General features: G+C 43.0%; 1 protein-coding gene across 2 annotated transcripts in view; it reads right to left on the bottom strand.

The window, feature by feature from the left end:
• Positions 1-10,382, bottom strand: part of SCAF4 (SR-related CTD associated factor 4) — a 63,349-nt gene extending 52,967 nt beyond the window's left edge. Inside the window, exon 1 of one of the 2 annotated variants that reach the window (XM_070367183.1) lies at positions 9,918-10,382. In XM_070367183.1, the coding sequence (XP_070223284.1) occupies positions 9,918-9,947 (30 nt within the window). In that variant the 5' untranslated portion in view covers positions 9,948-10,382. The remainder of the gene's footprint in view (positions 1-9,917) is intronic. The other variant, XM_070367185.1, reaches the window with a different exon arrangement.
• Between the last annotated feature and the right edge of the window lie 2,035 nt (positions 10,383-12,417).

The following is a 12,417-nucleotide window of genomic DNA, read 5'->3' as shown; positions in this document are numbered from 1 at the left end:
AAAATATGCTCTTATATTAGTCAACAATGTTTAAGGTCTTCATAAAGATTTGAACATATCTCCAACTGAACCCCAAACTCGGCTGTCCTTGATAAAGTGATTTATATCATTCAGCAACTTGTAATTACAGTGGACCAGGTCATATGTGACTGTTTATTTAAAGAATAGTTTATGTTTTCTGAAAACTTAAAAGGGTATTACCATAAATTTCCCTATTATAGGCTTTCTATAGGGTATTCTAATTCTACAGCAGCTAAGACTAAACTCTGACAAAAGAAGGATTAAAGTGGAGTATTCATGATAAAAGGCATAAAGATATACAGGGGATACTGCAGAAGATTTACAGACTATAGCATTAGATACTTACTGCTCTCCAGAGTAATAACACACCTAGAGTGGAACAATGGGAGAAGTCCACCCAGGGGCAGGCAAAAAGTGGGTGAATTGTCTTTAAAGACTTACAAAATAATAAAACTGTTTGAAAACTGTTTTATCATCAGCAAATACTAGCAATTCTAAATGATATAAGGGATAAAATATTCCTTTCCCTAAAATATTTGGTTGACCGAGATTGTTTTTCAGGATAGCCTGTACTCTCCTCAGGCTCATTTTACATCTCCAATTCTGCAGTTCCTAAGTGTATATATTCAAATATTTAAACAGTACATTTAAAGTATGATAGCTGCAGTTCTTCATTCCTGATATATCTTTTTTTTTTTTTTTGTGGTATAAATATTTATAAACAGCAGAGTGAGTCTTAAAGAAAACACAAAGCTTAATGATCCATGAATAAAAATTATGGAGAATGCCATTACACATAATCTTAAAGAGGTTCATCAATTACAATAGAGACCTATATAGAAACTGTGGGTGAAAATATTTTAGTGAAATTTTTTTGACTGACAGTACATTTGGAAGTCACTAGTTGTTTAGCAGAGAAGTCATATCCAACTCTTTGCGACCCCATGGACTAAAGCCTGCTAGGCTTCTCTGTCCGTGGGATTTCCCAGCCAAGATACTGGAATGGATTACCATTTCCTTCTTCAGGCGATCATCCTGACCCAGGGATCGAACACATGTCAGGATGCCAGGATGCAGGATGCATTGGCAGATGGATTCATTACCACTGAGTCGCCAGGCAAAGTCACTAGAATTGATGTCAAAAAAGACATGGGTAGCATTTTGATTTCCAGAATTTATTGTGAAGTGAGCTTTTCTTAAATTTCTGCCAAAGGTAACTTTATGTTTAAGATTTCCCAACTATTGTGTATCTGCCGCTACACATACAACCTTTAGTAAATAGAATTAATGAGAAGTGTTCTTCAACCACTTAGAGGTGGAGATAACACTGCTAAATCTGACTACAATTTGCTGCTGCTGCTGCTGTTGCTGAGTCGCTTCAGTCGTGTCCGACTCTGTGCGACCCCACAGACGGCAGCCCACCAGGCTTCCCCGTCCCCGGGATTCTCCAGGCAAGAACACTGGAGTGGGCGGCCATTTCCTTCTCCAATGCATGAAAGTGAAAAGTGAAAGTGAAGTCGCTCAGTCGTGTCGGACTCTTAGCGACCCAATGGACTACAGCCTACCAGGCTCCTCTGTCCATGGGATTTTCCAGGCAAGAGTACTGGAGTGGGGTGCCATTGCCTTCTCCATACAATTGTCTACTGAACTCAAATACTGTGAAGATCAACACTGACAATCATTTAATAAATATGCAGAAGTTAAGACTTAAAAGAGCCTGAATATTATTATTCATTACTGTTATAGAGCAGTACGTAAGTAAGATTTTCTACATATAACAGAAAGAAGTATTAATGAAAATTTAAAACATTAATCAATTATTTCTTTGTTGTAATATTTACTTGTAAGTGACATGAAGTTCAAATTTCTTTCCTGGCTAATTTCATGATTATATTTGAAAATAATTTTGTTGTAAAAGAGGAATTAAGCTAAAAAAAAAAGTTCTCAGGATGTCAAATATGTTAGGTATGCTACTGTCTACAATCTCCTCCACATGACCCACTTGGATTTATACCAAAAATCATGAATTATCCAAACACCAATTATAACTTTTAAGGGGTACCTGTATGGCCCTCCACTTTTCAAGAGCCCTGGTATTTCCCCCATCCCATCTGAACCTTGGCTTCTAATTCTTAAATCCCCTTCAGAGTGTCACTGGATTTCTTGCTGAATTCACTACTAACCTATACAATGCTTTCTCAATATTATCAAAGTTTCTATAAATACCTATGGCTTCACAAGCACCAATAGAGTCCTAACACAATAAAATGTTAATTGATAAGCCATGCAAATATTGAAAAGGATGAAGGTGACTGAAGCATAATAAATTATAATACCGTTTCAGCAATTAATCTTCTAGTTTGCAAAAAAAAAAAAAAAAAAATCATGAACAGTACATTGTTAATTACACTTAATATTAACACAGAAATGTTAACATGTCTCTTCTAGACTAAGCTCACAACGGAACTTGGTAAAACCTAACCAAATTTAACTATTACCAACTCTATCAAAACTTATATTGTTAATAGCTGCTTATCCTATACACTACCTAATAACATAGTACAGCTTGTTTTTAGCTTATTGTTAAAAAGTTGTATGGTGTCGCTCTGAAATGATTCTGTATATTATCTTAACAAACGTTATCACAAACTTCTAAAGGTTGACCATTTATGTAACAATGTTTTCCCTGTGTTATCAAAGTATATTTGAAATGAGTTTTAAACACATGCAGATTATCTACAGAAAAATTACCTGTCATACAACCAAAAAAAAAAAAATCCCCAATCAAAAAATGGGCAAAAGACTTAAATAGATGTTTTTCCGAAGAAGATAAACAGATGGCTAATTGGCATATGGAAAGATGCTTAACATCGCTAATGATCAGAGATATGCAAATAAAAACTATTACAATTAAGTATCACCTCACATCATTCAAAATGGCCATCATCAGAGTCTACAAATAATAAGTACTGAAAAAGGTTTTGAGAAAAGGGAACCCTCTTATATACTGTTGGTGGGAATGTAAATTGGTGCAGCCACTATGGAAAACAGTATGGAGGTTCCTTAAAATACTAAAATAGAACTACCACATGATTTAGCAATTCTATTCCTGGGTATATATCTAGGGAAAAAAAACACCCCTCTAATTTGAAAAGATATATGCACCCCAATGTTCCACAGCAGCACTAAGTGCCCACCAACAGATGACTGGCTTAAGAACACGTGGTAAATATACACAGTGGACCTTTGTTGTTGTTGTTCAGTCACCCAGTTGTGTCTGACTCTTTCCGTAACGGAACATTACATGGACATAAAAACTGAAATATTGTCATTGACAGCAATGTGGATGAATCTGGAGAGTGCTTAGTGAAATAATAGAAAAGTATTGATATCACATATATGTAATCCAAAAAATAATACAAAGGAATTTATATACAAAACAGAAACAGACTCACATAGCAAACAAACTTATGGTTAACAGAAAAGGAGCTGGAGAGGGGAAGGGACAATTGATACTACAAGATAACAAGGTATCTCTGTAATAACATAATAATAATGGAATAGAATTTGAAAAAAAAATAAAAGCCTGGAATCACTATGCTGCACACCTGAAACTAACACAATATTGTTAATCAACTATACACCTGCAATGGAGGAGACCCCAGTTCGACTCCTAGGTCAAGAAGTTCCACTGGAGAAGGGATAGGCTAACCACTCCAGTATTCTTGGGCTTTCCTGGTGGCTCAGATAGTAAAGAATCTGTGCATAATGCAGGAGACGTGGGTTCGATCCATGGGTTGGGAAAATCCCCTGGAGGGTATGGCAACACACTCCAGTATTCTTGCCTGGAGAATCCCCATGGACAGAGGAGCCTGGCGCGCTACAGTCCTTGGGGTTGAAAAGAGTTGGACGTGACTGAGCACATAAAAAACAAAAACAAAACTCTCCCCAAAAAACCAACGGCCATCTTGTCAACTTTTTATCAGGTACTCCCCCCACCCTGCGAATTCTGTTCCACAAGATTTACAAGCCAACTTTTCCATTATTCCCATTATTCTCTGAATCAGTTCCTTATCATATGTCCACGTATTTTTTTCTTCTGAAACAAAATTCTAAACAAAATGATAGACTAGGGAGTGGGCTGTTTTCAACAAGAACATCAGTGATAAATTCTGCTACAGAAAGCTCTGAAGAGCCAGCTTTATTCCACTCATCATAAAGCCAGACTTCTACTATTGTCAGAGATAAGTAAATCTCTGCAAGTCCAGAGGAACAAAATTACAACTAACTTTTAATATTCCAACCCCTGTTATAAATAGTGTAACAGTCAGATGAGTCATGAGAAACCTCAAAATTTACTTCTGTTGCCCCAGTCCGATACGTCTCTTCCATACAGTTAAGAACTTGTTTCAAATCCTGGTCCACTTCTTTAGACAGACCTCTCAGAGAACAAGGGAATAATCAAAAACAACCAGATTAACATTACAGGTTAAAAAAAAAAGTTAACAAGGTACTGTCATCATATGATCTCAAGTCTAGAAGACAATCATACTAGTAATTTTAAGAGGTAAAATACAGAACAGTTTATATAGAACAATTTCCACTGGGACTAGGAAGCTCCCTAATGAGATGTGGAACTCAATTCTTCTTCAGAGTAACATGGTTCAAGACTGACAACTAAGTGGTTAAGGGCAGTAATGTCAACTCATATGTTAAAAGTACTCATAAAGTTTAATTTGTCTGATTTTAAAGATAAACAAAAGAGACTTTCTTAGTGGTCCAATGGCTAAGAGTCCGTGCTCTCACTGCAGGGGACCCAGTTTGAATCCCTTGTCAGGTAACCAGATCTCACATAATGCAACTAAGAATTCACATGCTGAAACTAAAAGATCCCATTTGTCACTAACATCAGGAGCAGCCAAAAAAAAAAGATAAACACAAATGTAAAAGTACTCCTGTTTTCTTCCTGCACTTTAAAGTATCATTACATGCATACCATCTCTATGTTGTAGTTCTTAAAAAGACACTCTAGGATGGAGGGAGGTGGGCAGGGGTGTCTGACTTTCTTTCAGTGGTCTGTGAGGTAAAAACTGTTTTCATATTAATGCTAAGACATTCCTTATCCTTAATCTCACAAGTATACAGTGGAGTTTTCCAAAGGCTACCTGACTTGTGTAACAGCTGGAAACTGAATGAAGTATATACAAGAATTCAAGTTTTATTAAACGTAAGTTTAAATGAGATCTGCAAACAGATAAAACCATGTCATTTTCTCACTAGGTTTTTTTGGTCTTGGAAATATTATTTTTCATTAGAAATGTTATTTATGATAATATGTAACAGGTTTATTATTTTTAATAAATCTTGGTTTGAATTTCTCATACAGCAAATATCAAGATATAATCCATAGATACAAAAAGTCTCTGTGGTCCTTAACTTCTAGAGCTTGAAGGAGTCAAAATCCAAAGTTTGAGAACAGCTGTCCGAGAGAAACTCTTACACAGAGACACGTCTGAGAAAGTTCATTGATTGCAGTGTCTATCAGTAACAAATGAGAAACAAACGTTCATCAACTGGGGAACCAGATAAAATTCGGTTTATTCAAATGATAGAATACTACACAATGGTCAGAATGAACTATACAGTTCTTAACATACAGCATTAGTAATTTTTACACACAAAACACTGGGGAATATGTTATCAAAACAGATTTTATACACACACACACATACACACACACAGTTTAGGGACCACAGAGATTGATACTAAATTCATTACCTGATTGCTTCTGATTTGGGGGTTGGTGGGGGGGTAGAGGGGTGGGAAAGGGAGGAAACGAAGACATCATAATATTTTATTTTTAAATTAAAAACACCTAATAACAACTGTCAATTTTTGTTATATCCTCTGCACTTTTTTTGTACTTTAATTAAAGATCTTAAAATCACAGATGCTGCAAAAAGAAAAGCGAGGATGAGGGAAGAGTTATTCTTTTTGATTTAGAGAAGACTGATTAAAGGCTAAAAATGCAATCAATGGATTAAAAAATTCCAATCTATAATCTTTATCCATGTAACCAACCGTCACAATAAGGAGTATATATAGAACACAATTAAGAGATCACTGATTTTTAAACTCATCTTTCCATTCTTTACAACACTTCACAGTGTCTTGCCATGAAAGTTCTCTCAAAAAGTCTTTAACCATATCTTTATCTTCCTCTTTTTCTGTATCACAGATACATACTTTTACCTGTGCTTCTGATCCGTCCCCTTCCTTTCATCCACAATTTTGTTCTAAGTTAACCAATCCCTCTAGCCACTTGAACTACGCTTTTTTGCACATCCCCTCCCTCAACATGCTCTAGCATCTACACCCATCTGATAAAGACCAGGGCTTGAACACCACTTACTTAGGTTAAGACCTTATATATACACTATATATATAAACATATCAAAGGGCTAGCACCAGCGTCTACTACATTGTCAATTGCTCTTTCTTCCCTTCATCCTTGAAGAGACTTTTCCCCAGAACACCTTACAACCAAACTTCTAAAACAACAATAAATCCCAAAACACCCAACTACTTTATATTTGCTACCTCTTATCCATATCTCTCCCATCACCATTCAATCTTAAACTACAGATCCCATGTGCTCAAAAAATTTTGTGGCCTTTGTATTACTTAACCTATGACCATTCCCTTGGTATTATGTAAAATATTATTTTCAGGCAGTAATTAAGATGGGACCATCTGTATTTAAACTTCAGCTCTGCCATGAACTAGTAGTATGCCCCTGGGTGAATTACTATTTGATTTCTTTGAAACTGAAAATCAGCTTTCGTGTACGCAAGGTTGAAGGAGGATTAACTTCGATATGTATATACAAAGCACCTCACATGCTATAGATGCTTATTATTAATTCATTTTGTCTCCCCCTCTCAATTTTCTCTAAGGCAATCTGAGAGTGACTCTTTGATGTCTTCCTCTAACTCTTTGTTGCTTCCGAGTCCAATATGATCAACTGCTAGCCAAAAACTTCCACATGACTGTTTCACTCAAACATAAACTGTTCAAAATCAAACATATTTCCCCCTCCACTAAATATACTTTTGATGACTGCTTGATGTGTCACCCCTCTCCCAGAGCTTAGATGTCCAGGGCAAAAGGTGCCTATAAATCTATCAGATGTCAAATCCACAGATTCTTCAGGTCCACATCCTTCCCCTCCTCTCTAGTCCCTTTATAGATATGCCAAGCTCAGATTCTACTTTCTTCTCCCACCTCAGTCCCCAACCCGCCATGTTTCCCCAAACCTTTGCCTTCTACAATACATACTATAAATCAAGCAGTATTTTGACTATATTACTCCCCTGCCTAAAACCTTCAATTTATCCACAGACTGGGAAAAAAAGAAAAAGGAATTCAAACATATTAGACAGACTTGAAACTTGTCAGGCCCCAAACTACCTTAACCACCCTTTCAGTAGCCTCAGGAGTCAAACTACTGTTCCTTATTTCTCACCAATGTTGCCTTTGAATTACTTTTCCTACACCTTTGGAAATTCTGAGACTGACACTCTCTTCTCCCAGGTCTAATGCCCCATGGCCACCCCACAGTACTTTAAAAAGACCCCAAAGGAAATTGTTCCAGCACACATTAAAGTTACTTGTCTAAGTTTTGTGTCCTCTATTAGTTTAGGCTCCTAGGGGGCAGAGATCCTTAGTGGCAGTGCCATCCTAATTAGGACACAGCTTTACAGCTAGGCAGGCTCTCAAATATTTGTAAAATGAACATTTCGGAGATTTAAGGTTACATGCAACTAACCACTAACATTTTATGAATGGGGAGAATTAACTGAGAAGCACTACGTCAAGCAGGGACAAGGAGATGGATTTCAAAGTCAGACTAATTTCTCCGGAAGAAAGTTTTTGGGGAAGAAAGTTTGGCAGAAAAGAGCTGGAATTGGTAACATACACCTAACATAATGCAGTTAATAAAGACTAGGAACGGAAATAAAAATTATTTAAAGAGGAAAATGATCGATGATAGGAAAACTCTTACTTTGTACATTTTAAAAGGTCAAAATGCTGTTTTCCTTTTTCAAGAAGACACTATCATTCCTAATCTTGGTTTTCAAAGTAAAAACTGATCACATTTTCCCAGAATTAACGTGATACTTAATAACGTGCTTAATGTCCATAATGCCTCAATCATAATTAAATAATTCTGGTCTTAAGAATAGGCTAAAACCCTTCCTCTTTGTTCACTGAAAACATCCAGAAAGTTTTCATCTTGAGAAAGAAATGCACCTATCTTTTAAAACACTGTGTCATTTATATAAGTTATGTACCTATCTTTTAAAACACTGTGTCATTTGTATAAGTTCTCATTCATTCAACAAGTTTTTTCCAAGCATGTGCTATGAGGAAGCAAAGGACAGAAACTCTCCACCCTCATGAAGCCAACATTCCAGTATATTTTGCCTTCAGGAAACAAAGTCAACTTCCAATCCTGAAATCTTTGGGGCATTATCACAAACGCCCTAGCCATCAAAAAAAATCAGGAAATACTATTTCATCATTTTGAAAATAGGCAATATAGAACTTTAAAAGACACTGTCCAACTTTCTGTATTCATCAGTTAAAGACAAATCATGTCTAGGATAACTGACAAGGCAATGAACGGTCCTAACTGCAGTGTTACTGGAGGCGCTACAAAGTGAAAGTTACTGCACCCTAATTGTTACAAGTGAAACTACAAAATCACGTTGTGCAGGGTGCACCAAGTCATCAACGTGGTCCCAAGGCATCTAACACTGCTACATCTGTTTTTTTCAGTGTTGGGTTGATCGGCGGTATTTGGAAAAGGAAGATAATCCAACTCAACATATGCCAATTGTTTCCATTTTGTAGGTACGTTTGCTATCAATGGTCAAGACCCCTCTCCCTGAAATGGATTCTGAAAAATAGAATCTGTGGACTCGACACTTCAAAAACAGCACCTGGAAGGTTTTGAGATAAAACCAGAGAGCTTTAGGGCGGCAGGCAGCTTTGTAACCGGTTTTGGGAGGTTTTTCACATGTAAATGTTCCCAAAGAAGGGAGCCAAGGATTAACCAACCGCGAGGAGGGTGCGAGGGTGGGAGGACTGGAGGCCAAAGCCGGCTTTCTAGCGGTCTAAGGCGGAGCAGATGCTGTCCTCTCCCATTCAACTTTTTAGGTGTCACGTTGGGGCCACGGAGCCCGTAACAGGGTTGAGTTCACGACTCGGGAGGGTAAAGAGCCCCGTCTATTAACTCCATTTCCCAAGTGCAGGAATCCCGAAGGGAGGGGGGATGAATACCCTCACCAACTCCTCCCCGACCCGAGATCAGAGTCCAGCAGCCGGCGCGCCGCGCGGCCTGAGCAACAGGAGAAGCCCAGGCCACCGCTCTGCCGGCCCCGCGACCGGCAGATGCTCCCGGCTTCCCCACCCACCCCCCCGACCCAGGCCCGCCCGCGTTTCTTTCTTAGCCCCTTGCGGGCTCCCGGCACCGCGAAGCCAATAACGGGAGCAGAGGGCGAGAGCGCCCAGACCTGAAAAGGGTGGGGGGCTAAGTTAAAGGCACCGGAGACCGTCGCTGGGCTGGACGAGGCCGGAAGGGGGCGAGAGGGGGCAGCCTGAGGTCGCCGCCCGGGGGTGGGCGGTGGGGGAGGGGTGTGGGGGTCGGCGACCGGGCCGCCGCGACCTCCCCGGGCCACACAGGCCCGCTCCGCGCAGGCCCGCCGCCCCGGAACCGGGGCAGGAAGCGTCCCCACCCCGACCTAAGCTTTAAACCTCAGGCGGCGGGAGAAACGACGGCCCAGCTCCCCCTGGTAGGCCCCCGGCACCCCCTTGTCCCGATCACCCCTCACCTCTTGGTTGAAGGCGTTGACGGCGTCCATGTTCGCGCTGCGGCGGCGACGGCGGCTGCTCCGGGCCCGCCGGTCACATAAGACCTCGCGCCGCGGCGGAGAGGAGCTGAGGAACCGGCCGGGCCTTGAAGGGCCGGCGGAGGCAACAAGCGGCGTAGCCGGAGGCCGGGCAGGAAGAGGCTCGGCCGAGGCGGCGGGGCAGGCGGCTGAGGCTGAGGAGGCAGAGGGGTGGCGGGCCCCCTCTCAGTCCCGTTCGGAGGATGAGGAAAAAGAGGCGGCGGCGGCGGCGCTAGGCTCCAACATGTCCGTTCGGTGGCGGCGGCTGCGCTCTGCGTCTCGCTGACACGGCCCCCAGCGCCCTCACGCACTGGCCCACACTGGCCCGACCGGCAAGCGGGCGGGCCTCTCCTCTGCCTCTCGCCAGCGGGATGGCGGCAGCGACCCGAGTCCACGCCGCGCGGGGCACACTGGGACGGCTCCGGCCTCCCAGCGCTTCCTGTGCCTGGCTCCCGCCCCGCCCCGCCCCGCCCACGCCGGCCACGCCCCCGCGCCCGCCCCGCCCCGCGCGCGCGTGCGCGCGCCGCTCGGCCAGCCGCTGGCGCGTGACGCCTGAACGCCGAGCCCTTTCCCGCCTGCTGCCGCCTCAGGCCGGGGAGACCGCCAGGCACTTACACCGGGTCCCCGCGAGGGGCGCTGGAGAGTTCGGGGAAATCTCAGGGCCGGGAAGGGGGCACGGAGAAGGCCCGCGGACAAGCGCGCCCCTACCGGACGCGGCGGTGCCCGGTGCGTTTTTGTGTGCCATCCTGCCCAGGCAGGCCCTGCACCCGTCGGAGGACTCGGAGCCGCTTACCCTCCGCCGCCTGGAACAAAGGGCTCAGGATTTTTTTTTTTTTTTTTTTACCTCAGCCCGCTAGGCATGCATTTGCGGGCTCCTCGCGCAGCCTCTGCCGATGCTGTACCCCGTCTGCCCTGATGGTGCGGGTTACATCTGCTCAAGCTGAAGCCCCGAGAAGGACTTGCAGGCCCTGGACGTCCACGCAGGCCTAAAGGGAGCCCTGTATTGCCGGCCGCGGGAGGAGTGGATTCGCTTACAACCGCGTTGTTTCCTTTTTCGGTGGCCACACTGTTGTGATTCACTTCCCTCGCAACCTTACTGTCAGCCGGGCGCTGTGCTGGGTTCTGGGAATATGGAAATTAAAGGATAATTTCTCTTTCCGCAGACAGCTCGTTTTAGTGGGAGAGGACAGGCAAATGAACAGGTAATAACGATGGGATGGTAAGTGTTAGGGTAGGGACCCTGGGGAATAAAGATACTCGTCTGACTGGAAGTCCAGGAAGGCTTCTTAGAGGAAGTGGCATCTTCCTGTATCTGGAAGAAGCGGCCAGAGTGGTTGAAGAAGGCACTCTGGCCTGACTGAGCTTGCTGAGCACGGTGGCATTAACTCAAGGAGAACCAGCTGGAGTTTAGAGAGTGCCAAGGACTGTGACCAGGCCCTGAGCAGTCTGTGCCCTTCCAAGGAGTCTGGGTTTTGTCCCCAAGGGCGGCATTGAAAGGTTTTTAAAAGGAGGATGGTGTCCAGTGCGCTCTTTCAAGACTACTGTGTATAGTAGGAGAGTGGGGTCAGGGAAAGAATAGCCCTAGCCCCATGGGATGCTGAGGGTTTAAGGCAATGGAGTAGAGAGACAAGGTCAGATACCTTATGAAGGGGGAATGGATGGGCTGGGACAGAACAATTGACGTTAAGGTAGAGGGAGACATCAAGGAGGATGCTGTAGGTTCTGGCTCAATGAAGTGCATGGGTTTATTTTTTAATTTATTATATATATGTGTATATATAAATTTATTTATTGGCATTCAGGGTCTTCATTCCAGCATGCAGGCTTAGTTGTGCTGCAGCATGTGGGACCGTAGTTCCCAACCAGGGATCGAACCTGTGTCCCCTGCATTGGAAGGTGGATTCTAGTCTTTATTGTTTATCTTTCACGTATGTATGCCTGAATGCTAAGTCGATTCAGTCCTGTCCCACTCTTTATGACCCTTTGAACCATAGCCCTCCAGGCTCCTCTGTCCATGGGATTCTCCAGGCAGGAATACTGGAGTGGGTTTCCATGCCCTCCTCTAGGGGATCTTCCCATCCCAGGTATTGTGTGATATAATTAGAAGGCGTATGTGAGCTAAGTCACTTCAGTTGTGTCCAACTTTTTGTGACGCTATGGACTGTAGCCCACCAGGGTCCTCTGGTCCATGGGATTCTCCAGGCAAGAATACTGGAGTGTGTTGCCATTTCCTATTCCAAGGGATCTTCCTGACCCAAGGATTGAACCCGTGTCACTTATGTCTCCTGCATTGGCAGGTGGGTTCTTTTCCTCTAGCACGACCTGGGAAGCCCTATCTGACATGCTAGTCTGTGTTATTTCATTTAATCTGCATAATGGGCTTCTGTATGATGTGACTATAGGTAATTCCCCTGTTTTAGAGTTGAGGCAGTGAGGCCCAGTT

This window comes from Bos mutus, chromosome 1, assembly GCF_027580195.1.
Source record: "Bos mutus isolate GX-2022 chromosome 1, NWIPB_WYAK_1.1, whole genome shotgun sequence".
In the NCBI taxonomy this organism is placed as follows: domain Eukaryota; kingdom Metazoa; phylum Chordata; class Mammalia; order Artiodactyla; family Bovidae; genus Bos; species Bos mutus.
This window is presented reverse-complemented; position numbering and strand designations above follow the sequence as displayed.